This window comes from Anguilla rostrata, chromosome 1 (genome assembly GCF_018555375.3).
Source record: "Anguilla rostrata isolate EN2019 chromosome 1, ASM1855537v3, whole genome shotgun sequence".
Classification (NCBI taxonomy): domain Eukaryota; kingdom Metazoa; phylum Chordata; class Actinopteri; order Anguilliformes; family Anguillidae; genus Anguilla; species Anguilla rostrata.
In genome coordinates, this window is record NC_057933.1 from 74,915,666 (window position 1) to 74,941,754 (window position 26,089).

The 26,089-nt window shown below is 53.8% G+C and overlaps 1 protein-coding gene across 1 annotated transcript in view; it reads left to right on the top strand.

Annotated features, from left to right (window-relative positions):
- rlf (RLF zinc finger) overlaps nucleotides 1-25,938 on the top strand; it is a 30,024-nt gene extending 4,086 nt beyond the window's left edge. The window contains exons 2-8 of the mRNA XM_064301196.1: nucleotides 12,244-12,398; nucleotides 13,372-13,453; nucleotides 13,885-14,020; nucleotides 14,700-14,902; nucleotides 17,677-17,813; nucleotides 18,072-18,213; nucleotides 18,470-25,938. Of these exons, the coding sequence (XP_064157266.1) occupies nucleotides 12,244-12,398; nucleotides 13,372-13,453; nucleotides 13,885-14,020; nucleotides 14,700-14,902; nucleotides 17,677-17,813; nucleotides 18,072-18,213; nucleotides 18,470-23,923 (6,309 nt within the window). The 3' untranslated portion in view covers nucleotides 23,924-25,938. The remainder of the gene's footprint in view (nucleotides 1-12,243; nucleotides 12,399-13,371; nucleotides 13,454-13,884; nucleotides 14,021-14,699; nucleotides 14,903-17,676; nucleotides 17,814-18,071; nucleotides 18,214-18,469) is intronic.
- The last annotated feature ends 151 nt before the right edge of the window (nucleotides 25,939-26,089 follow it).

The following is a 26,089-nucleotide window of genomic DNA, read 5'->3' on the forward strand; positions in this document are numbered from 1 at the left end:
TGACCAAATGCCTCGATATCGTGATGATATTGCGGGGATGACTATTGCTACTTTCACAAAATTACACAATGAGATTTTTGATAAATAATCATCAGTAATGCCTATGTAATAACTGAGTGGGTAAAGGCAAATAATAGTAGAACAGCTAGAACAGTCAGGGAGGTTCAGAAAATGACATAACTTTACTGTAATGCTGCCTTTAAAACCAGGAAAAGACAACACTTATGCCATATCACAATATTACGATATACAAAATCCCAGACAATATTTAGTGTCATATCACAAGATCTTGCCCAGCCCTACTGGGCAGTATGTGGTATACAGAGTATTCCTCTTTATTACACTGCCACTAAGTGTTGCCTTCCATGAAACAAAGCAAAACAAGTGTCAGTGAGGGGGGGAAAAAAAGGGACACACTATAGAATCTAAAATCTGTTTTAAGCCTCCCTTCTCTCAACTTTTTAGTCTTTTTTTATTTATTTATATGTATAACTAGAACTATGAACACGTGTAAGAGCAGTTTACTAGTTTGCATCACAAGCTGCTGCCGTTACCCGCTTTGCAAAAGAAAATACTCAAGTGGTGTCAGAATTCAGCCAAAATTCTCTGTCTGTTTGGGTGACACGGCAAGCCTCCCACCGAGCTGAAGGCCTGCTTTTCTTTATGACAGTATTTCATATCCCCGTAGCGTCCAGTCATTTCTCACTTGATGTTATTTTTTGGCGACTGGTGTAATCGGCCATCTGGGACCGAAGTTTACCGAATGGGTTGCTTGGGCGGCAGTGTAGTATAACGGGAAAGGAGCTGGTGTTGTACCCTGAAGGTCACAGGTAGGACACTGCCGCTGTACCCTTGAGAAAGGTATTTAACCTGCATTGCTTCAGCATATATCCAGCTGTATAAATGCAGTGCAAATGCTATGTAAACGTTGTGTAAGTCGCTCTGGATAAGAGCGTCTGCTAAATGCCTGTAATGCAATGTAATGTTACCCTGGGCAAAAGTGCCTTCTGTTCAGAAGTGCAATAAAAACTGTGGACCATATGGTGCCTCGGTACAAACGACTGGTGATGGGAGATTTCCATGAACCCGAAGGCAAAGTAGAGCTATCATCATTAGCCTTCAGCATCTTGCTGATTTGAACCAAACATCCTGCTCAGATTTGGAGAACAGAACATTCAGATAAAAGTTTTTTTTTTCCCCCTTCCCCCAAACGAGTCAGTGATTGACAGCTCACTGTAGCTCCACCCACAATGTGCTTCAAAAGATCTTTTTCCCCCTCTCATCAGTACCGGGGATTGCTTTAGCTTTAACCGGCCGTTTCGACATCACCGTTAAAACGTACCTGTTTTAAAAAATTAAAAAATTAAAAAAAAATTCCGTAAGTGTGATATTTCATTAACAAAATTATGAAATATTTCACACCAGTCTGTCAGTAGTGCTGTTGGAATTTCGTTGCCTCCGCCGCAATTCTGCCTTCAATTACGGTCTGAATGGCAAACCGAAGACATTTCCCCTCCCTTGGAACGCCACGGATGCTTTTTTATGCTTTGGAGTAATTGTCAGCGCGTTCGTGACCAGGAGCAGCAGGCCTAATGAATGTTCTCTGGCGGCCTTACGGTGAAGCCACACTGTACGCGGCGACGCCGCCGCCGGGCGCGTCGCCTATTTTTGACCGACAGTTACATTACATTACCGGCATTTGGCAGACGCTCTTATCCAGAGCGACGTACAACAAAGTGTATAACCATAACCAGGAACAAGTATGACGAAACCCCTAGAGAGAAGTACCGGTCCAAGTGCAGGGAACAACCGCATAGTTCAACTTGGACCCTTAAGGTTAAACTGATTAACACTAACACAACAAGAACGGCAACAACGCAATCTATGGAAAAAATACAAGCAGTAGTTAAGATAGTTAATGCACCTAAGTCACCAGTTGTGTTCGTTCGGCTAAATGTTGACCAGTTTTAATGTCGTGTTTCGCGTTCAGTGTCCAGTCTGAATAAAAATCATTTTACTGGTGGCGTTTCGCGGAGGCGGGCTCTCTGTGGCGCGCACGTGCTGTTTGATTGGGCCGTCAGGAGCGGTCGTTTGAGCATGCTGAGCTAACGCGGCTCAAGGACAGGCCTGTTGGGCTTCCGGGTTCGTCACGGCGACAGAGAACGCAGGCCCCGCGCTGTGGGCTCTGATCTCGTCTGTTTCCTCGTTCGCTCTGTCGAAGGGCAGGCTCGGGCACTTTGAAGACGCAAGGCCGTGCCGTGCTCGAGTTTGCCCCCCCCCCCCCCGACCGCGGCCGGCACTGTCCGCGTCTGCCCCACAACCCGCCCCCTTCCGAATGAGCCTTTTCTTTAAATCGGGTCCTGGCGAGAGGCGTCTTTGCCCGTTCTGATTCCGAATGAGTTTCGCCAGCAACTGAAGAGGTTTGTCATTTTTTTTTTTTTTTTTTTAAATAGATTTTTCTTGACACCTCAGCAGAAGCTGTTCATAGAAGAAGGCTCCTCATTAACATGTGCAATCGAAAAGCGGGTCTGGCATCGCACTGAGTCTGCTGTTCTCTGATCAAACTGCTGAACAGCAGGGTGTATTTACAGCAGGTCAGTGGTGTGTTCTGCTGTGGTGCGTGTACACATGATATGTAGCTAGTTTAGGTCTACAGTACAAAGTGTGTGTGTGTGCATGCACACGTGCGTGTTTGTGCGTGCGTGCGTGCGGCATAGTTCAGCGATGCAGGTATGATCGTTTGCTTTTGCCTGGAACCCTGGTCTTTAGCCCTGTGGGTTAATCATATGTGGGGCTGCTGAGGTGCACATGGTAAATGATAAAAGGACTGCAGTTATATAGCGCTTTTATCCAAAGCACTTTACAATTGATGCCTCTCATTCACCCATTCACACACACTCACACTGCAAGGTACCAATCAGCTCGTTGGGAGCAATTAGGGGTTAGGTGTCTTGCTCAGGGACACTCTGACACGCCCAGGGCGGGGGATCGAACCGGCAACCCTTCGACTGCCAGACAACCGCTCTTACCTGCTGAGCTATGTCGCAGACGATGCACAGACGTCCCTGTTACATGTGCGCCTACTCAAAGGTTCATAGAATGGTGCAGAGCACTGATACAGTGTGTTTTTCGGGAGTGCTGTACCGTTCTGTTATTTTAAGTCCCCCCTGTGGGTTACCATGTCAGTTATGCCAGTTTTTAATAAATAAAAAAAAAGATTTGTTCTTCTAATTCTTAAGTTTCAACCGTATTGCGAAAGAACAGCTTAATTTTTTAAAGATTTAATTGAAATAAAATTTTTCTAATATCCAAATTATTCTAACTATATCTTTAGCAGCTTCCTCAGTTTAGTGTTTGTTTTTTTCCTTAGCTGTGTGTGTCTGCGTTTTGTGAATGTGCGTGTTCGTGGGTGTGTGTGTGTAGTTGAATGAGTTTTTGTAGGTGTGTGCGTGCGTGCGTGTGTGTGCCAGGTTCTTCAGCCAGCCGCCTCCATTGTCACGCTCAGACAGCAGACGATGGGAGGAGGTGAAAGACTTGAGCACCAGAGACACAGGTGAGGGTGTTAGCGGCCGCCGCCCCATCCTGGCGTGCCCTCTGATCCTGAACACGGCTGTTAGCCGCCGCCCCGTCCTGGCGTGCCCTCTGATCCTGAACACGGCCGTCAGCCACCGCCCCATCCTGGCGTGCCCTCTGTTCCTGAACACGGCTGTTAGCCGCCGCGGCGGTGTCCTGGCATGCCCTCTGATCCTGAACACGGCCGTTAGCCGCCGCCCCGCCCTGGTGTGCCCTCTGATCCTGAACACGGCTGTTAGCCGCCGCAGCATAGCGTCCTGGCGTGCCCTCTGATCCTGAACACGGCTGTTAGCCGCCGCAGCATAGCGTCCTGGCGTGCCCTCTGTTCCTGAACACGGCTGTTAGCCGCCGCAGCATAGCATCCTGGCGTGCCCTCTGTTCCTGAACACGGCTGTTAGCCGCCGCAGCATAGCGTCCTGGCGTGCCCTCTGATCCTGAACACGGCTGTTAGCCGCCGCAGCATAGCGTCCTGGCGTGCCCTCTGATCCTGAACACGGCTGTTAGCCGCCGCAGCATAGCATCCTGGCGTGCCCTCTGTTCCTGAACACGGCCGTTAGCCGTCGCCGTGGCGGTTGTTTTAAAGGCCAGCGGGAGGCACTCGTTGGGTCTGGGCCTTCCAGGCCTACTGCAGGGGGGTTCAGTTCTCTCTGAAGCTTGGTTCTGCAAGTGTGGGTTTATACAGCACCACAACATGTTCTAGAGATTTTAGACACAACAGGTCTAAAATCTCTGATAGACTACATCTAGTCCCTGTTGATTCATGTAACCTCGATTGGAATAGGGCTTGGGTTAAGTAACATAAGTTTTAGAGTGGAGGTCTTCGATATTTGCACAGCAAGAGATCTCGTCTTGTGCACTGTGGAGAAAATGAAAGCTATTATCAGCAAAAATGAATGGTTGTATAACTGTTTTGTACGTACTGCTTCGTCTTGTGTGACAGCGAGAAATGTGCAAGAAGGTTTTTTGTGTTTTTGTCTTTCGTACGGGACCTTGCGAGTCATTTCATTCCCTGCACGCACCTGAAGCTCTTGCTTCTAATTGGACAAGAAAACTCTAAACTACACTGATTCAGCAATCAAGGGATCGTCAGAGCACGTCCTCTCCAGCGCCACGCCACGTGTTCCTGCGTTTTGGCTAAGTATTAAACAGAGTTTGGACACAGAGTTTGTACTCTTGATTGGTTGCAGTTCCAAGCTGTTTTCATGTGTTTGGATGCCAGCCAGTGCTTGTGCCGTTTCACTAGATAAAGCAATTCGCCTTGACGTGAATGCGCAACAATTTCATTTGCCAGCTAGTTTGGCTTATTATGTGGGGCCTGTAATAAATTTTCTCGTTAAAAAGGAACAGGAATCGTTAGTCACCGGGGGGATTTTTCTAATTCCAGCACGAACCCGACGCTGTTTATTGTACTTCTGGAAACCAGCTGATGAGCAGCTTTTGTCTGTAGTGATAATTGGGTGTTTGTGTAATGTCTGCCTCTGCTTTACCGTGAGTCTTTCATGTTAATTGCTTTGCGTAATCCTGCAGCTGTGTGCGGGGTGAAGTGTGAACAATTATCGAGGAACGGGATTTGAGACCCCGAAGTGTTTTGAACTGAGTTGTGCCTAATGTGGTCCTTGCCCCTCTCGCAAGCAAGTGAGCACACATCCACGGGACTGCTTATATAACCGAGAGATCTGTAATAGGGGGGTGGGGGGTGGGGGCGGGGGGGTTTCTCAGTTTCTTATTTGGTACAGCTTGTTAGGGCATAGTTGTTAAATTTCAGTAGTACCCTTTGTAATCCCGATAAACAAATAAAGTTTACCCATAGTGCTTTGTGTTTGATTCCCCCCCCCCCCCCGCCTTCACGTGTTGGAGGCCCCAAAGAAAAATTTATTGAGGGGGTTTTGGGGGATGTTGGGTCAGAGAGGTTCGAGCATGGCGGGGGTCGGGGTGATGGGGGGGGGGGGGTCACAGGTTGACGGGCATAAGTTTAACTAATATCTTCAATCAAGATATTGCTTCGAATTAAACCTTCTCTTAAAATGAAAATGTACTGGCATGAGTAACGTAATGTGCAAGGAGAAATCTGTATATATTTAAGCTGTATATATTTAAAAAAAATTTTGGCTATAATGACAGTAAAGCCGCTTTTCCACTGCATGGGACCAGCTCGACTCCACTCCACTCCACTCGCTTTTGGTACCAGGTACTTTGTTTTCCACTGCAGATGGTACCCCCGTCAATGTAGCCGGTCGTCATAGCGACGCCGCATGGAACTGCCGTGACGTCATCTGCAACGCGACACACACAGGAACAACGAAGGATATCGAAGGGACGGTGTTCTTGATTCTCGGCATGTGGCCGTTTGTCACAGCAAGGAGACAAATTTTGTTTCAGAAGAGGCTGAAGGCAGCAAGACAAAAGACTGCTGAACAAAGCTGGAGAGTTCGGGAAATCCTACATCAGAGCTCAGACGACGAGACGACCCTGGTTGCTCAAAGGCGACGCAAGAGGATAAGTGACGATCCTCTCTGACCGATCAGTGGTCTGCAGTGTTTTCACGGTATCACCTCAGCTCGCTTGGAGCCTCGACGGAGCTGATGCCAAAAAAAAGTACCAGGTACCAGGTACTATCCACAACTTTTCCCCGATGGAAAACCAAAAAAAGTCGAGTAGAGTCGAGTTGAGCCGGTACCATGCGGTGGAAAAGTGGCATAATTATGGACTTCATATAGTCACATAGGAAGTAGTATGGTACAGTGACTGAAAAGAGACCTTTTCTGTTGCCGTGGAAATAGAGTCGTCGGAACTGTTCAGTCTGATTAAGCGAGGCGTTCTGCAGCCTGAACAGGAGGAACAGCTGTCAGCTCCTCATTTAAACACGGTAAGTCCCGTGATGAAGGTTTGCAGGTAACTCTGCCATGGCCCAATTAATTTAACGTCAAATCAACTTATTAAAACGTTCCGTCAGTTAGGGAAACAAAATCAAAACCTTTTGCTGGAGTTTGATCCACACACAAGAAAGGTTTAAAAATAGAAAGAAAAACAATTGAAGAAATAAATGCACTATTTTCCTGTTCTATATACTTTTTGTAAAATTGCGAAGGCTATTTTTAAGCACATTCCCTTTTGAAGTTAATTTTAACGTCTATTTAAAGAATGTTGGGATGCAATTCCGCAGGTGCCTGGTTTCAGATAGTGTACCCCAGGTGTGATGCATTCTGGGAACAGGGGGCTGTCACATGCGGAGGGACCTCGCGCAGTCCTTCGAGGTTGCAGGTTTACGAGGTCACTATTTGTGCCCAAAAATCGCCACGTCTACGAGGAGGGAAACCTCGCCCCCCTGCCGTGATGGCCCTCTGACCCGTACCTGTGACGTTTCCCTTTTCCTGACCCATTCAGAGCCGAGCGAAAGCAGGCGGCTTCTGGACGCTCGCCGATCCCTGTTCTGGCTAAATCCCGTTCGGTGCAATGAGCCGTCTGCAGCTTATTATTTGTTTTTGTATATATTTTGGTTTCTCCTTGTAGCTTTCATTTGGCAAAGAAAATTCCGATTTTCTGTTTATATGTTTTTCTCAACGATTTACAAATCTTGTCTCGTGTGCTTGTTTACTTGAGTAAACGGTTCCTCCTTACCATAGATATGCAAGAATTAAGGGGACATTCACTCCGAATCTATCTGATACTGTATCTTCGCATATGTTCTGCATGTCCATGGGTGTTGCGTTGGGCTGTCAAGTTCGCTCCGAAGCAGGAGCTAAAGTTATGTCTCTGGTGAAGCTTGTTGTCCAGTCGCTGTAATGACAGGCCTGCTAGCCGCTGTTTAGGGTTTTCTGGCAGTCGGGTTTTATCCAGAGAGAGACAGGGGAAGCTGTTGTGGCAGAAACACAGAGCTGCTCATCATCACAAAGCCATAGGTACCACTGGGATTAAAAAAAGAAGAGAAAAAAACGACACAGACCAGGGTAATTTCCAAGCAGGTTAATGCTGCTGCAAGCTGGGACGTGCTGGTTTTACGCTGGTCTGGCTGGTCGACCAGCTTGGTCAGAACCCATAATGAAATTAGCTGTGCTGGTAGACCAGCTTGGTCAAAACCGATTATGAAATTAGCTGTGCTGGTAGACCAGCTTGGTCAAAACCGATTATGAAATTAGCTGTGCTGGTAGACCAGCTTGGTCAAAACCGATTATGAAATTAGCTGCGCTGGTAGACCAGCTTGGTCAAGCTGATAATTGCATTACATTACAGGCATTTCGCAGACTCTCTTATCCAGAACGACTTACACAAGTTTGCATTGCATCCATTTATACAGCTGCATATATACCGAAGCAATGCAGGTTAAGCACCTTGGCTCAAGGGTACAACGGCAGTGTCCCACCTGGGAATCGAACCTGTGACCTTCAGGTAAAATGAAAAGGCAATTCGCTGTGCAGGTGGACCAGCTTGGTCGAGATTGGCAGTGTGATTGCGTTCCCAGCCCGGTCATGCAAAGACCGGCTGGTTCTGGCATTTTGTGTTAGGCCACACGGTCGCCCCGAACACGCAGACAAATAAATCCAGGGGCGTTGGCCCGGGCGGTTAGCCGCCAGTTCCGCCGTGTTTTTTGGGGGGGGGGGGTGACGGGGGCTGTGTGGCGACGCGGCGGTGCCCGTAGGCGCTGAGGCGGGACGGTTCTCTTAACGGCACGGTCAGCAGTGTGGTTCTGTGCCAGCATTGGGGCTAAAGTTCCACGTGTGATCGTTACAGTTCTGTGTGTCTGTGTCTGTGTCTGTGTCTGTGTCTGTGTCTGTGTCTGTGTCTGTGTCTGTGTCTGTGTGCACCTGTGTAGTTTTTTGGTTGGATGCAGCAGGACATTTCAAAATCTGCATTTTAGACTCGTTCACTTGCCTCCTGATAAAAAAAAAAAAAAAAAAAAAAAAAAAATGTCCGTTCATAATTTTACTATGACACTTTTCAAAGACACAGGATGAAAAAGCAGAGTTTCCTTGAAAGGTTACCTGACTTTGGTTGCAAGGTTACACTTTTTAGTTTGAAACGTCCTGTTTGTGAAAATTGGTGCTCCTTGATTTATGGATTTATGCATGTTTTTGCTGAGTCTGCTCCAAAAGGCTTACAGTTGGACAGGTTTTTTTTTTTTGAGTTTCCCACACTGAAAGATGATGTAGGAACACTGTGCTGCTATGATGCGCTTGAAAGGGGGGGGGGACGGGCAGAGGACTGTCTGTCCTTATTCTTCCCCACATGCTGTCCCAGTCCCCCCCTCTCCTTCCTCTGCTGCATCGTAATTCCCTCTGGCTTGCTTTCACGTTCCCCCCCCCCCCTCCCCATGAGTCAGGAGGAAGCGTTGCCGTGACAACAGCAGAGTTCTCCCTGTCCTACCAGGGACTGGGTGGGTCTACTACCTCCTCCCCGCCCCATCCCCCCCACCTCCAAATATCAAGAGGGGAGCAAGTGTCAGACTCCGCCCCTCGGCCCACCACGATAATTTGGTCTCAGGTGTGGAAACGGTGCTGCTGTACCTGCACACCCAACCCCCCCTCCAAACTGTGGTGTGCCCCCCCCCCCCCCCCAATATCTGCAGGTTTAACCCCCGCTGTGGTACGCCTGCCTCGTGGTCTCCCCGCAATGGCGGCTGCTGGTGGGCGTGGCTCAGATGGCGGGTCTTGTGCCGCCGCTGTTCTCTTGAGGGCGCGGTGGGGGGTGGGGGGCCCGACGGAGCCGGGTGTCCTCGCGTTACCTGCGTGCTGCCGGGCCTCCGCTGCCGTCTGGCTGCGCGCGCTCCCCCGTCTCGCGTTCGTTTGTATTCTGAGCCCTAATGTCCGCCCATCTGTATTCCGCAGCGCCAGTGGCCTGGATAAGAGTGTCTGCCGAGGAAATAACACGTCAGCTTCCTACTTAAGCCCGACTCCGGCCGTATAAATCATTTTCATACTACGGAGTGAAGAAATTTGGATTATCTTCCGAGCAGATAAATCCCCCAACCCTCCTACCCCCCAAGCTTAAAAATAAAAAGTTTGGTGAGGACTGTGGGCCTGTGTTCCTGCTGGTTTTGATGCGGGGGTCCTTTTAGGATGACTTCCTTCCCGCAGCACTGTGGCCTGGGGAGATTCTGCCCCCACGGGTCTGCCAAGATGGACGTCCCCCCTAACCGGCTGGACATCAGCTGTCCACACGTACCTCTCGCGAGGAGGACATTCGCAGCCAGTGATGTCATACAACGGCTTGGCTGTGTACTCGATTCCGATTGGTCCAGAGGTGCGCATTAATTTTCAATGACGGGACACCTCACGGTTGTGAAGTCAATGCGCTGCAGGGTTCCCTGTTTAGGTGCCCTTACCCCCTGTCTTTTTATGCCAAGTATATCCGATTAATCAAAGATTAAAAAGTGAACGTACGGAAGTCCAGGTTGGTCAGCGCCCTCCGATGCGAGTATAAACACGGCCTTACGGTCGATGCTGAACGGTTTGCCGGACGAGGTTTCCGGTTTGTGCCCTAGCGGTTGCTTGGATCGGTGAGAGATTCACAAACTGCCTTTTTAAAGCCTACCATCTGTGTTTATCCTCCAACCCTCCACCCCCTCCACCCCCCACCACCACCACCACCACCCCCACCCCCAAAACCGCTCCAGTTTGCCACACTTTCGAGGTGTGAGGACTTTCTAACCGATGTTTCTGCGCTCGAGAAACGAAATTGCATAATCCTGAGCGCATGCTAAGATCTGAGCGATAGGGTGGGGGTGGGGTGGTGGTGTGGGGACACACACACACACAAAATTAGGTGTGGTGGTGGTGTGGGGGGGCTAACACAAAATTAGGCTTAAAATATTAATGAGTAAACATTAAAAAAAAAGAACAAGACAAAAAAATATAAATATAAAAACACGCCCGTGTGGTTTCCAGACTTGCTAATGGCCCCTAGAGAAAGTACGCTCAAATTTAGGCGAGGATTTAAATATAGCCCCCCACCCCCCACACCGGGTCCCCGGGCGACAGCTGTCTGAGGTGAGAGGCCTCGCAGGTGCGCCAGACACAAAGAGGGGTGGAGGAGGAGGAGGAGGGGAGGGGAGGGGTGGGCTCTCTGGTGGGAAATGGCGGGAATAGCGCTTGGCTGCCGAACTTGAGATGTCCTCACGGCGAGTTTCACGCCAGGCTTTAATCCCCGGCACCTTCATCGATTTAAAAAAAAACAAACAAAGTTTTATCCGCCATTTTATCTGGGGTGGCTCAACGGCGGAAGAGATTTCCTCCGTTTCCCCGGCGACGCCCTGGGCTCTTCCCTCGGTGGTGTCGCGGGATTTCAGGGCGTGTTTTTGCGGATTAACTGCCTCAAATCGTGAGCTGGTTTTTTGGAAAATGTTTTTTTTGTGTTGCTGTTTATTTTAATTTATTTGGAAAACCATGCTTGGATATTAAGTCCAGACCTCTGGGTTGGGAGAATGAGCAGGTTTCTCTTGGGAGAGTTTTTGCAGTAGCGCGCGTCGTTTGTTTGGCAACCTGCCATTATATATCTGCTGTCTCTCATAAACCCATGGCAACTGATAACAGTTGATTAATTCATTTAAAACTCACTGATCGGTTCCCACCTGGTCTTCGGTTGGTTAACTGAAGGTGTGTTTGTGACTGCACAAGGCAGAAATGTAGACCAGTTGCCAAGTACTGAAGTTTCAGGATTAGCCTAATGCTACAGTGATTGATCAAGGCACTGCATAGATAGAGCAAGGTCATTGGGCCCTTGGCACCATCTAGTGGTGGAACATGATACTGCGGTTCCTGTGTAGGAGCCAATGATAAGCGTCTATGTGCTTGTGATGTAATAAATAACCCTCAAAAGGAAACATTTATGTTCATTGGTCAGGTTAGAAAAAAGAGAAAACAGTGGTGTCCCAGCATGCCCAGGGGTGGAGGGACTGCCTTTTTCTTTTCTTTTTTGGAAACTGTAGGATTCTGTGCTCTTCCATCACCCGTGGAAGCAACTCTGTTTGTCATCGTTGGTCTAGCTGAATTAGTATGCGGTGAGAAACAAATGGAAATATTACATTTTCTGCCGAGCTACTTCTATTTGGCATTTTATGCGGCGTTTGGTCGCAAACGAGCCTCGCGAATTCAGAAAACGTTTTCGCAGCGGAAAATTAATGGACAAATGAGATGGGAGTAATTACACGACTCCATTAGTTTTTGGCATAACGTCGTTCATTAGCGCTGCTGTACAAACGAGCGCAAACAAACGGACTAATGAGAACATTGCTCGGCTGGGGAGGGTAACTGCATTCATGGGAAATGTTTGAACGCCTCGGCGCTGAGCGGACTGCCCGGCTGTCTTCACTGCAGGTTCATTTGTGGGCTCTGTGGTGAACTGGACTGTGTGTTGTGTTATGGAGTGCCATCGGTCACCTCCGCTGTCCCTGCCTGTTCCCCCGTGCTGTCCCTGTGCACCTGCTGTCCCTGGGCACCCGGTGCCCCTCTGCGGTACCTGCTCACTTGTGCTGTCCCTGTGCACCCACTGTGCCTGTGTACCCGCTGTCCCTGCTCACCTGCGCTGTCCCTGTGCATCTGCTGTCCCTGCGCTGTCCTTGCTCACCTGCGCTGTCCCTGTGTACCTGCACTGTGCCTGTGTACCTGCGCTGTCCCTGCACTGTGCTCCCCTGTGCTGTCCCTGCTCACCCCGGGTCCTCCTCCTCCTTTCCTCCAGGCGCTGATGCACTATGCGGGCAGCAGGAACTCCATCGAGCACGGCCTGCCCCTGCTGGAGGTCTACTGCCTGTCCATCACCTGCTTCGTGGCGGCCCGCCCCCACCTGACCACCGAGTCCGACAAGGTGGCCCTGGTCCTGAAGAGGCTGGCTCTGTGAGTCTCCCTCCAATAGCGCGACCGCGGGAAACTGAGCAGCGTTTCCACAGGAAATGGACATAGCGCAGCATTATTACAGGAAACGGGAAGTAGGGCTGCGTGAATTCTGAAAACAGGCTGTAGAGCAGCAGTACTACAGGAAGCAGGAAGTAGAGCAGCATTAGCACAGCAAACAGGATGTATAGCAGTATTAATGCAGGAACAGGAAATGGAAAAGCATCACTGCGGGAAGTAGCAGTAGTTGCTGCTTGTCCATCGTCCCTCTTGCTCTTAGTGCTGTTACCATTGGTGTGTTGACTGCTGAGCTGATGTCATGGCTTTGTGTTGCTGGTGTGCTGTGAGCCTGTGGACTTCCACACAGGTAAATAAGTGCAAATGAAAAGCACTCCTGGCGCAATAATTTTACACTGGTAACCAGGCTGGTTAAGGTGGCAGCAGTCCAAAGCGCTCTACGCTTTTGAGTCCTGTAGCTGCTCATGCTAGCTGTACTCAGTCTTATCAGCTGTGTTTGAGCCTGATAACATTAAGGCCTGCTGCAGTGATTGTGATTCTCTGCCACTAATGGGGTTTTCTTATCTCTCCCTCTCTTCTTATTTGGTGTGCGTGTGTGTGTGTGTGTGTGCGTGTGTGTGTGTGTGTGTGTGCGCGTGCGTGCGTGTGTGTGTGTGTGTGTGTGTGTGTATGCGCGTGCATGTGTGTGTGTGCGTGCATGTGTGTGCGCGTGTGTATGTGTGCGTGTGCGTGCGTGTGTATGTGTGCGTGTGTGCGTGCGTGTGTGCGTGCGTGCGTGCGTGCGTGCGTGCGTGCGTGTGTGTGTGTGTGTGTGTGTGTGTGTGTGTGCGTGTTTGTTTACGTGTGTGTGTGTGTGTGTGTGTGTGTGTGTGTGCGTGCGTGTTTGTGCGTGTTTGTGCGTGTTTGTGCGTGTTTGTGTGTTTGTGTGTTTGTGTGGTTATGTTCTGCTCGATGCTAGGAGCTGTTTTGAGCTCTTACTTTCTGTGCCTGAGAACGCCATCCCTTATGAAGCCTGGATGCAGTTTCACAGATCTGTACAGGTGAGAGAGGGAAGGAGGGAGGGATGGAGGGAGGAAGAGAGAGGAGTAGGGAGGGAGGGAGGAAGAGAGAGAGAGGAGTAGGGAAGGAGGGAGGGATGGAGGGAGGAAGAGAGAGGAGTAGGGAGGGATGGAGGGAGGAAGAGAGAGGAGTAGGGAGGTAGGGAGGGGGTGGGTTGTAGTGGAAGAGGAGGCGACAGGCCTCAGATTTATTTATCTGTTTATATATTCAGCTAACAGTGTGGTGCAGGTGTAGCTGCTCTTCTAATGATACAAGTTTAACACTGAACCCCCGTGTTAATGAGGCCCTGTAGGGGGAGGCCTCCCCAAAAATCAGTGACGTCCCTCACTCTGTTTGATTTGCACGCTCAACAAGCGGGGGATAGCCGTGTCCAGTACTCTGATGTCACTTCCTGTCTCGGTGGGCGGTGCAGGCGGCCCACGATACCTTGCAGCAGTACGGGAGCACCGACCTGCTGGCTCTGCTGAGGATCTTGGGAGAGGGCGGAGCCTGGAGTAACCCCGCCCTGATTGCGCTGCTCACCGGTCAACCCACCAATCCAGAGGAGGGTCAGTACGTGGTGGCCTGTCAGAAAACCCATTTCTTATACATGACTGAATAATTGTGTTGTGATGTGTTTTTATTTTTTATTTACATGACAGACCTTTTAATTACTGGTGGGTTAAAAATCATTCTGTGAGTCTTGGGCACCCTGTGGCCCTGCTGATCTTTGCTGACCCCTGCTGGCTGGTGGCAGCAGTGCATGTGGTCAAGGCTCCACGGCCCTTCTGAAGATCCTGCCTCTTATCGTGTTTTCCTCCCAGTACTCCCGCCTGCTTTCCCCTGCAAAGCTCTCACGTTCTGTACTGTCCCCTGTATAAACTGCCACTTTACCCTCAAAGCCAGCCGCTGAATTCTTTCAGTAAAAATATGATGCACCATAAATGGGTTTTGTGTAGAAATGTTTAACGCAAGAAAAACTAATTTGTGTGTACGATGTTCTGGTTAAAAGGGTCTGGTAAACGTAAGATTTCTGAAACAATACACTGTATAGTAAGACTGGTGCGAGTTGCTTTTTAATGTTTTTTTAATGGGTTCAGGGTTGCGACTGTGGTGAAATTGGGGAGGTTTTATATGTGCTTGAAAGGGAATGTGCGCGCTTGACCTCTGACCCCTCGAGGGTGAGAGGTCAGGCGTCGGCCCCGGGGGTGCGTGAGAGGTGACTGTGGCGTGCGTTTTCGGGCGCAGTGGACGCGTTCCTGGCGCTGGAGGGGGACAGCTTCATGGAGATGCGGGTGAAGCACCTGGTGAAGATGGGGGAGATGGCCCAGGCCATGGTCCTGGCCAAGGCCTGCGCCGACTGCGGCCACATCGCCAACCGCACCACCTTCCGCCAGATCTACGTCACGCAGCTGTGCGACGTGCTGCCCAGCGAGGAGGCCATCATGGAGGTGATTAACCCTGCCCCGCCCGAGTCGCCCCACCCCGCCCCACCCTACTGCCCCTCCCTGCTGCCCTGCCCCATTTGCTCCACCCTGCCCAGCACACCCCGCCCCTCTCGCCCCACCCTGCCCCACGTCGCCTCGCCCCTACCCCGCCCACCCCGCCTACCCTGCTTCCCCACCCCACCCTGCCCCGCGCCGCCTTTCCCCTGCCCCGCCCACCCCGTCTAGCCAGGCCACACCCACTTCACCCAACCCGCCCTGTTCAGCCCCAGCCCCACCCGGCTCCGCCCAACCCTCCCTGCCTAGCCCCACACGGCCCAGCCCTGCCCACTCCATGTGGCCTTGCCACACCCTGCCCTGCCCCGCCCACCACATCCTGACCTGCCCGCCCCACCACATCCTAACCTGCCCCGCCCCACCACATCCTGCCCTGCCCCGCCCGCCCCACCACATCCTGCCCCGCCCCGCCCACCACATCCTGCCCTGCCCCACCCTGCATCGCTGAATCCGAGGCGCCGTTCTTCCTGTAACCCCCAGCCAGTGAGTGAGTGATTGAGTGAGTGAGTAAATGAGTAAATGAGTGAGTGAGTGAGACTGACTGACTGAGTGTGACGGAGTGACTAAGTGAGTGAGTGAGTGGGTGGGTGGGGTCAGGTTGGATCAAAAATTTCCAACGGGGTCCTCACCAGAAGAGTTCAGGAGCTGCTGATGAAACCCGCGGTGCGCCTCCGTGCCGTGTAGATGAGTGGACGGGAGGTGCGCGCTGCGCGAGCTCCTAAATCCACGGCGGCCGCCGCGGACGCGCCGCTCGCCTGCCGTAATCCGTGTTTGCTCTGGGACAGCCGTGCCCTGTTTGCACTTTGTAATCCTGTTTGCCCCGCAGGCTGCAGCGCGCTCTGTGTGAACGCTTTGCTTTGCGCAGGGATTCGCTTTTGTCCGCTCTGCCTTTTTTTCTTTGCGCTGCTGTCGCAGCTTGGCCTAAAAGGGGCCACCGTTGTCCGGGCGCTGTAGCTGTGGGAGGGGTTTTTGAAAACGTCCCTGAAATTGTGAGGGAGGCGAAACCCGGCCCTCTTAAATAAGGAGCCGCTGGAATGAGCTGCAGGATTGTAATGTCATTACAGATCACAGAATGAAATGCATAATGAGATAATGAGGGGAAAATGACCTGTGGAGGTCTCTATGAAGGTTATCTTTACTGATAGATGGACAGGGGTAGAGCTATGGAGCAGATCTCTGTAAGTTTAAGTTTATCTTTACTGATAGATGGGCAGGGGTAGAGCTATGGAGCAGATCTCTGTAAGTTTAAGTTTATCTTTACTGATAGATGGGCAGGGGTAGAGCTATGGAGCAGATCTCTGTAAGTTTAAGTTTATCTTTACTGATAGATGGGCAGGGGTAGAGCTATGGAGCAGATCTCTAAGTTTAAGTTTATCTTTACTGATAGATGGGCAGGGGTAGAGCTATGGAGCAGAGCTCTGTAAGTTTAAGTTTATCTTTACTGATAGATGGGCAGGGGTAGAGCTATGGAGCAGATCTCTGTAAGTAAGTTTATCTTTACTGATAGATGGGCAGGGGTAGAGCTATGGAGCAGATCTCTGTAAGTTTAAGTTTATCTTTACTGATAGATGGGCAGGGGTAGAGCTATGGAGCAGATCTCTGTAAGTTTAAGTTTATCTTTACTGATAGATGGGCAGGGGTAGAGCTATGGAGCAGATCTCTGTAAGTTTAAGTTTATCTTTACTGATAGATGGGCAGGGGTAGAGCTATGGAGCAGATCTCTGTAAGTTTAAGTTTATCTTTACTGATAGATGGGCAGGGGTAGAGCTATGGAGCAGATCTCTGTAAGTTTAAGGTTATCTTTACTGATAGATGGGCAGGGGTAGAGCTATGGAGCAGATCTCTGTAAGTTTAAGTTTATCTTTACTGATAGATGGGCAGGGGTAGAGCTATGGAGCAGATCTCTGTAAGTTTAAGTTTATCTTTACTGATAGATGGGCAGGGGTAGAGCTATGGAGCAGATCTCTAAGTTTAAGTTTATCTTTACTGATAGATGGGCAGGGGTAGAGCTATGGAGCAGATCTCTGTAAGTTTAAGTTTATCTTTACTGATAGATGGGCTGGGGTAGAGCTATGGAGCAGAGCTCTGTAAGTTTAAGTTTATCTTTACTGATAGATGGGCAGGGGTAGAGCTATGGAGCAGCGCTCTAGAGCAAGGGCTGTAGAAAGAGAGGGATAAAAGAACAGATGGGAGGGGATGGAAAGAGTAGAAAGAAGAGGAGTGAGAGAGACTGAGAGAAGAGACCATCTTTGATTGAGAAGCGCAAATTTTACAGTCGACCCCAACCCCCCCCCCCCCCCCAATCCCCCTTTTCCCCAGCACACACACATACATTCTCTCACACCAACACACACACCTACTGGTTCATAAATCAGATCTCTTAATTTGCGGCATGCCACTTTGTGTTTTGAGGTGTGTGTTCGTGTGTGGAGCGAATATTTGAATTGCGGTGTGTGTGTGTGTGTTTTGGAGCAGATCTCTTAATTGCACAATGTGTGTGTGTGTGTGTGTGTGTGTGTGTTTGTGTGTGTGTGTGTGTGTTTTGGAGCAGATCTCTTAATTTGCGGCATGCCACTTTGTGTTTTGAGGTGTGTGTTCGTGTGCGGAGCGAATATTTACATTGCTGTGTGTGTGTGTGTGTGTGTGTGTGTGTGTGTGTGTGTGTGTGTTTTTTGGAGCAGATATCTTAATTGCGCAGTGTGTGTGTGTATTTTGCGGAGCAGATCTCCAGAGTGGACGGAAAGGAGGTGCTGGAGATCATCTGTAACCTGGAGACGGAGGGGCAGGAGAACCTGGCCTTCATCCTCTGCACCACCTTCCTCACCCAGCAGCTCCAGCAAGAGAGCATCTACTGCTCCTGGTGAGTGTATGTGTGAGAGAGTGAGTGTCTGTGAGTGTGTGTGTGAGTGTCTGTGAACTTGTAATACTATCTTTGTGGGAACCAAATGTCCTCACAAGGATAGAAAGATAAGGAAAATTTATCTTTGTGGGGACCTCTTGCTGGTCCCCACAAGGTCAAGAACGGAAATTCAGACACTGCCAGATCTGTGTTTCTGAGCTATTTTAACTCTCTCGCTCCCTCTCTCTCCCACCCCCCTCCCCCTCTCTCCCTCCCCAGGGAGCTGACCCTGTTCTGGAGCAAGCTCCAGAGGAGGATAGAGCCGTCTCTGGAGTCCTTCCTGGAGCACTGCCTGCAGCTGGGCGCCATCGCCAGGACCGTCTACCACCTGCTCTTCCTGGTGCGCGTCATCCAGACCGAGGTGAGGGGCCTTCCTGTTTCCTGTTTCCTGTGCCTATAGGCCCGTCCCGCTACCCTGTTGCTGCTCCCTTTAAACGGGGGTGAGGGGTGGCCGGGGGTAATAAAATTAAAACCCTCACTTTATCCTTGGGTGTACTAGTAAGCGTGAAGGTTTGAAATAAATCCCCCTCCCAATGTGACTCTGGTAGCTTACCGGTAAGCCTTGTTTTGGAGTGCGCACGCTCACACTCTCTCACCCCTGACCCCTGTGTGCGCAGGCGGAGCAGCTGGGCGTGGCCGCGTCGGTGGAGCTCTGCGTCCGCGCCCTGCAGCTCCCCCGCCTGGAGGACCCCGAGACCAAGACGTCCGTCTGCAAGACGGTGGCCTGCCTGCTGCCGGACGACCTGGAGGTGCGGCGGGCCTGCCAGCTGACCGAGTTCCTCCTGTGCACCTCGCAGGCGGCCTACGCCTCCCTGGAGGAGCTGCACCTCCGCCCGGACCAGCGGCAGGAGGAGCACCCGGCGCCGGTGCCCAACAGCCTGCGCTGCGAGCTCCTGCTGGCCCTCAAGGCCCACTGGCCCTTCGACCCCGAGTTCTGGGACTGGAAGACGCTGAAGCGACACTGCCTGCGCCTCCTGGGGGTCGAACCCGAGCCCGAGCCCGAGCCCGAGGAGGAGGAGGAGGAAGGGCCGGCGGTCGATGGGGGAGGAGCAGGAGTATGCAGGGAGATGGGTCGGCGCGTCACGCAGGAGGAGGAGGTGCAGGAGGTGGAGGTGAAAGAGGAGCCGCGCGGAGACGCCGTGGCGAGGAGGGAGGAGCCCGGCAGGTCGAGGGCCGCTGCCGCCGGCGAGGCGAAGGAGGCGAAGAAGCGCGCCCAGGGGGAGGACAAGGAGGCGGCGGGCGCCCCGAAGGCCACGCCCCCCAAGAAGGCGGCCCCCGGCACCTCGGAGCGCTACCTGCGCTGGCAGAAGTACAAGTTCTTCTGCCTGATCTGCCGGCTGGAGGTGATCGAGGCGCGCATCCTGCACCACTCGCGCAAGCACGTGCAGGGCGGCGTCTACACCTGCCCCGTGTGCCTGCGCAAGTTCCGCGCCCGCCAGGAGTTCGCCGCGCACACCAGCGAGCACGTCCAGATGCCCGCGCGCCGGCGCCCGCCGCAGAGGAAGAGGAAGGCGGTGAAGAGGAGGGCGAACCCGCGCAGGGGGCTGGACGAGGAGGAGGAGGAGGAGGAGGACGAGGAGGAGGAGGAGGAGGACGAGCTGGACGACGCCCTGGAGCCCGGCGAGATCGGCCTGGACCCGTCGCTGCTCATGTACTACCGGTCCACGCGGGACCCGGACGTGCTGGAGCACCTGCTGGAGCAGGCCGCCGCCCTGCCCCGGCCCAGGAGGCCCGCCCCCGCCGACGACGACCACGTCACCTTCGAGTACATCGACGCCCACTTCCAGCTGCAGGACCGCGAGGTGTACCCCTGCCCCGCCACGGGCTGCGCCAAGAACTTCCGGCAGTTCAAGTACCTGAGCGTGCACCTGAAGGCGGAGCACGGCGGCGGCCACGGCGACGAGAACGCGCGCCACTACCTGGCCATGAAGGACCGGCGGGAGAAGTGCACCTTCTGCCGCCGCCACTTCGTCACCGCCTACCACCACCGGCGGCACCGGCGGGCGCACCGCGGCGAGCGGCCGTACACGTGCGCGGTGGCGGGCTGCGGCGCCCGCTTCGACACCACCAACCAGCTGCTGAGCCACAAGCAGGGCCACGGCTTCCGGCTCAGCTACCGCTGCCAGCTGCGCGGCTGCAGCCTGGCGTTCTGCGACCTGGGCCAGCTCTACCACCACGAGGCGCAGCACTTCCGCGACGCCGCCTACTGCTGCACGGCCGCCGGCTGCAAGAAGTTCTACTACTCCAAGCGCGACTTCCTGCGCCACCTGGCCTCGCACGGCATCGCCTTCAGCGAGCAGGACTTCGCCGCCCAGCGCGAGGAGCGGAGGAGGCCGCCGGACCCGTTCGCCGACGAGCCGGCCGGCGCCAGGAAGGGCGTCCCGGAGGAGCCGCCCGGGCGAAGGAGCGGGGACGCGGGCCTCGGGGCGTGCTCCCCTGCGACTGGTACCGCCGTCACCACCGCGTCCTCCTCTTCCTCCCCCTCCTCCTCCTCCTCCCTGAAGGAGCCGCGGGGCACGCTCACCTGCGTGGCGGTCTGCTTCGACGGCAGGAAGTTCACCTGCGGCTTCGAGAGCTGCGGCCGCACCTTCGCGCAGGCCAGCGAGGTCCAGAGGCACCTGAGGTGCGCGCACCCGGGACAGATGGAAGCGGAGAGGAGGGGGCCCAAACGGCCGGGCAAGGCCAGGGGCCCGAGGACGAGGGAGAGGGACGTCAAAATCGAGCCGGGGGGCGCCGACAAGAGCCCGCAGGGACCCGGCTGCCCCCCCGCCCAGGGCGTGGGCCGGGAGGGGTCCTGCTCGCCCGCTGCAGAACCCCACAAACCCCTCGTCCCGCCCCCGTCGAGCCCGCCGCCGATCGAGGACTCCCTAAAGGACGTGCTGCTGGGCCTCGGGCGGCTCAGCCTGCGGGCCGCCAGCCCCCGGAGCTCGCCGTGCCATCCTCGCCAGCCTATCTCAGGGTCTTCCGTCACGCCGGTGTCTTTGCCCCCCGCCTCGAGTGCCGGCGCCAGCCCCGCCCCCGCCGCCAGGGCGTCGCGGAAGAAGGCTGCGCCCAAACCCGCGCCCGCCGCCGCAGAGAAGCGGGCGCCGTCGCCGCCGCCGCCGCCGCCGCCCTCTCCGCCCCCCTCCCCCTCGCCGCCCTCGTCCCCCGAGCGGCCCCCGGCGACCCGGCGGATTTCGGACTTCCTGGTGCAGCCGTCCACCAAGCCGTACGGCTGCGAGGTCAGGGGCTGCGCGTTCAAGAGCGTGACCAGCAACGCCCTGAAGGGCCACTACCTGCGCAAGCACGGCTTCTCGCGCGAGCGCGTCAAGGGCATCGCCGTCTTCCGGTCCAACGCCTTCAAGCCCTTCCGCTGCCACCTGTGCCCCCGGTGCTACCGGCAGAAGTCGGAGCTGCGGCTGCACTACATGCAGGTGCACCAGGTCAGCGAGTCGCTGGTGGAGCAGATGAGCTGCTCCTCCAGGAGGCGCGAGGAGGGCAAGGCGCCCGAGCCGCCCGCCCGGGCCAGGCCCGGCGCCGGCGCCAGGCAGGGCCACCTGCCGCAGAGGAGGCAGGCGGGCAAGACGCCGCCGCCGCCGCCGCCGAAGGAAGAGCGGCGGGCCGCGAGCGCCTGGCGGCGGCAGAAGAGGCCCAAGGAGAAGGGCGGCATCTGGATGCTGCAGTCGGAGCGCGAGAACGGCGTCGTCAGGCCGGGCGACAAGGGCAGGAAGACCGGCGCCAAGCCCGCCGCCGCCAAGCCCGCCCCCCCGGCCCTGCGGGACCACCGGGGGGCGCAGGAGGAGGAGGAGGGGGAGGAGGAGGAGGAGCGGGCCTCTCGAGGGGAGGGGAGGGGCAGCCGGCGGCTGGTGGCGAAGGGGAACCTGTGCTACATCCTCACCAAGTACCACAAGCCCTACCACTGCGTGCACAAGGACTGCGGCTCGGCCTTCACCCGCCAGAGCGGCCTGGTGCGCCACCTGCAGGCCGTGCACCGCTACAACCGCGCCCAGCTGTGCCTGGAGGAGGACCTGGAGCTCCGGCGCGGCGCCGGGGTCCGGAAGGCGGACGCCGCCGCCGCGTCGGCGAAGCCCCAGCGCCTGCACTGCCAGCACAAGGGCTGCGGCAAGCACTTCCACAACAGCTCCGGCCTGTGGCAGCACCGGCGCCGGCAGCACGGCGACAAGCCGCCGCCGCCGTCGCCCCCGGAGACGCCCCCCAGGGTCCCCGGACGCGGGGCGGAGCCCGCCACCCCGCCCAGCTCCGAGGAGCCCATCCCGCAGTTCCGCTGCAGCTACGGCGACTGCGCCGCCACCTACCACCTGTACAGCAGCCTGCTGCGGCACACCAGCCACGTGCACCGCGGCCAGCCGCCACAGGGGGCGCCGGCTCCCCCGCAGCAGCAGCAGCAGCAGCAGGTGCGCTGCAGGTTCGAGGGCTGCACGCGAGTCTTCTCGCAGAACTCCAGCTACATGAAGCACGTCTTCTACCGGCACTGCGACTACTACGACTCGGTGGTGCTGCGGCTGCAGAACGCGCACAAGAGGGACGCGTCGGCCAGCGGCTGCCAGAAGAAGCTGATCATCAGTGCCGCGCTGAAGAAGAAGCAGCAGCAGCCGCCGCCGCCGCCGCTGAAGAACACGCCCAAGCTACCTCTCAGGCACTCGCTGAGACGCTGCCCCAAGTCTCAGGAGGCCCTCAGGGCGGAGGAAGAGGAGGAGGAGGAGGAAGAGGAGGAGGGCACGGGGGAGAACACGGAGGAAGAACCCATGGAGGAGGAAGTCCCGAAAGCCCCCCGCCTCCGGAAGAGGGACCTGAAGCTGGTGTACCGCACGCAGGAGGAGGCGCTGCAGATGTGCCAGGACCGCTGCCTGCCCGTGGCCTACCCCTGCATGGTGCAGGGCTGCGACTCGGTGCTGACCGTGGAGAGCAGCATGCGCCGCCACTACCTGACCTGCCACCGCATGCCCTGCCACGTCTTCGCCTCCAGCCAGGGGGCGCTGGTGAACACGGCCGAGCGGCTGGAGGAGCTGATCCAGAGGAGGTCGGCGCTCTCCTCCGCGGCGCGCTCGCCCCACGGCGTGCTCAAGGTGGAGTACCAGGCCGAGCCGGAGAACCCGGGGGGCCTGTCGCTCCCCATGAGCCTTCACTCCGTCGAGGAGGACCCCCCGGGCGCGCCCGGGCCCCCCGGTCCCGGCGGGGAGGAGTCGGCGGCCGAGAGCGACGCCACCGTGGGCGCCGACGACCTGCTGCCAAGAAACGGTCGCCGTGGAGACCCGGCGGAGGACCAGCAGCCCCCGCTCGCCCGGAGCCCGCACACCCCAGCGCCCTCCTCGGTCCCGGCCCCCGTCGACCTCTCCCCGCCCGCCACTCTCCGCTTCACCCCGGACGAGCCCCCGACGGACCCTCCTGACCGAGAGTGCGGGCGCACGGGGTCCAGCGCTAGCGCTGACGCTGACAGCCCCGACGCCCCGACCTGCTCGCCGCTCAAGTGCAAGAGCGAGCCGCCCGAGGCCCCGCCCCCGCGCCAGCCAGTCCCGTCGCCGGCCCACGCCCCCCCGCCGCGCCCCTTCGACCTGGCGGCCTACAAGCCCATGGGCTTCGAGTCGTCCTTCCTGAAGTTCATCCAGGAGAACCAAAACAAGGAGGAGCAGTTCGGGGAGGGCGGGGCCTGGGGTTCCCACCTCCACCATCACCACCACCGCCACCACCGCCGCCACCGCAACCGTCACCGGGCGGCCGCCGAGCCCCCGGCGACGGCGTCGTCGCCGCGGCGATGCCGGGACCCCCGCCGCCGCGGCCGCTCCGTCAAGGAGAACAGCCGGCGGGGGCTGACGGTGACCGTGACCCGCAGCCGCCGGCTCCGCCCCTCGCCCCTGGAGCCCCTCCTCTGCGCCGGGGAGTACGCCTCGGTGCAGAACCTGCGCTCCATCCTGGACCGCGCCCTGACCGGCTGCGGGGACCTGGCCATCAAGCAGCTGCAGTACCTCAGGCCCGTGGTGGTCCTGGAGCGGTCCAAGTTCTCCGCCTCGTCCCTGCTCGACCTGTTCCCCGCCAAAAAGACCGAGAAGCTGGTCCTCCGCGCCAGTTCCTAACTCCTCCTCGCCCGAACTATTTAGCCTATGAACAATGTTTTTTTTTTTTGTTTTTTTTGCGTGTCAAACATTAAGAGACTTCCAGTATTTTTTTCTATTGTTACTACTATGGTGGTTTATTATTATTATTATTATTATTGTTATTGCTCTTATAAATTGCCAAACTTTCGAAAAGCTCAAGTACCTTAATTGAAATATAGCAGGTATAAGTTTATACATGTATAGAAAGATGAAAGATCTACTAACAGATGTTTTGTAGAAGTTTTAATTATCAGTGCTGCCCTGTACATTTCCTTGGTATGAAAAATGGGTCAACTTTTCCTGAATCAGTATCGTTATGCTCATGTTCTGGGCGTTTGTGTTTTTTTTTGGGGGGGCGGGGGTTTCTAAAGTATCGGTTACCGTGCGGGTGACTGAAGCGTTGCCCCGTTTGTTGGAGCTCTTAATGGCTAATTCAGACGTTATACATCCCCCTAAAAAACTAGAGGCGGTGGTTATATCTTTAATGTACTCACTTTTCTAAGTATGTATTTGAGTAAAAATTACTCCACTTTCAAATATATTATGAGTTAAAACGACTCCCCCCCTGTGTACTTTGTGGGATGTTTTGCGTATTTGTTTTTCTAGCCAATATGAAGTGTTCTTTTTTATCTTGGGTGGATAAACCTCTGGTGGTAAATTTCTAAAGTTTGATATGTTGTATAGTGTGCTGAACATAAGTCTTGATGTTTCCAAAGACCCAGTCAGCATTTCTAAGCCTTCCCCCCTCCCTCCCCCGTGGTTGAGTTTGACTGGTCTAAAGCCAGTCCTGAACCACCACGTTTCGGCTATAAGAGGGCTACTGTTGGCAAAAGGAAATGTTTCGCAGCCAAAGTGTATTCACCATACTCAAAACTTAGAATTTACACATGACAGAAACACGGTCTCTCTAAACAGATCAAGACACCCATGTGACCTACGAGGTGTTTATCATTGGTCACGCCGCACTTAAAACAGCAAATCATACAGCATATCAAATTATAGAACGCCTCTTTTTTTAAGTCAAGCTTAATATGTTTTTTTTTTGTGTAACATTTTTATATCCTTATTTTTCACGCCATACTTTTCAGAAGGTGACTTTTTTTTGCAGAAGGACCTTTAACATTAACCCATAGCAGTATACACAGAGGTGCTGCATTGGTACTTTAATATGAACTAGAAAACACCTGTCAGTAGACCCACGCATAGATAAGAGCTTTCATAGAAGATTTGTAAATGGATTGTCAGCAAAAAAAAAAACCAAGTTTTTGTCTTTTTTGTTTTGTTTTGTTTTGTTTTCCACAAACAAGTTCAAATAAACGATTCAGTGAAATGGTGCTAAACTAAAACACTCAATTGCATGGTTTTATACAATTTTTTTGTCACGGTCGGCTTGGCTGTGTCTGAAAGGACAGGTCGGGTGTCTTTGCACGCCCAGAAGAAAAAAGGCATAATTATAACTCTGGCTGTATTAATGGAGGCCATCTTTATACCAGACTTGTGTACTTTTCAAAAAGGATTTTTATTCCAGCGTTACAAACGATTAAACTTGGACAAAAGTGTTGCTTTTCATTTTTGGAGAAATGAATTTTATTTCATGGGCATTTACAGCATTCGTGGGATGGTTTATTCAGTGAAAACGAAGGTGAAACAGCCATTTTCTTTAAGAGCAGAAACCATAAAGTGAGCTACTGCAGAGCTTGTGGAGAGAGAAGGGGCCTTCTACGGTCTCTTGGTACATAAAGAACAACAAGACCAGCTTAACACATTATCATGCACCGGTTACGTGCGATACAGAGGCAACATGGACCTTTACAGGAATGTGTGAATGTGTTAACATTAAATATATTGAGTGTGTGTGCGTGCGTGCTTGCCTGCCCTGTTTTTTGTTTTTTTTTCCACCCCATGTTTAAGAATGCTGAACTCACCCCCACATGGTGATGGCAGAAATATTGTTGTGGCTGTTTCATCCATAATGCATTTCAAAAGCTACTTCATGTCCCCAAAAAAAAAAAAAAAAAATACATTTGTATAGTTAATAATCAAAAGGCTATATTTAAAAAAATAACTGAAGGCAAATAATTTGTTATTTTAGGTGAAAATGAAAGACTAATTTGGTCCCCCATCCCCCAGAATGGATCACTTCAA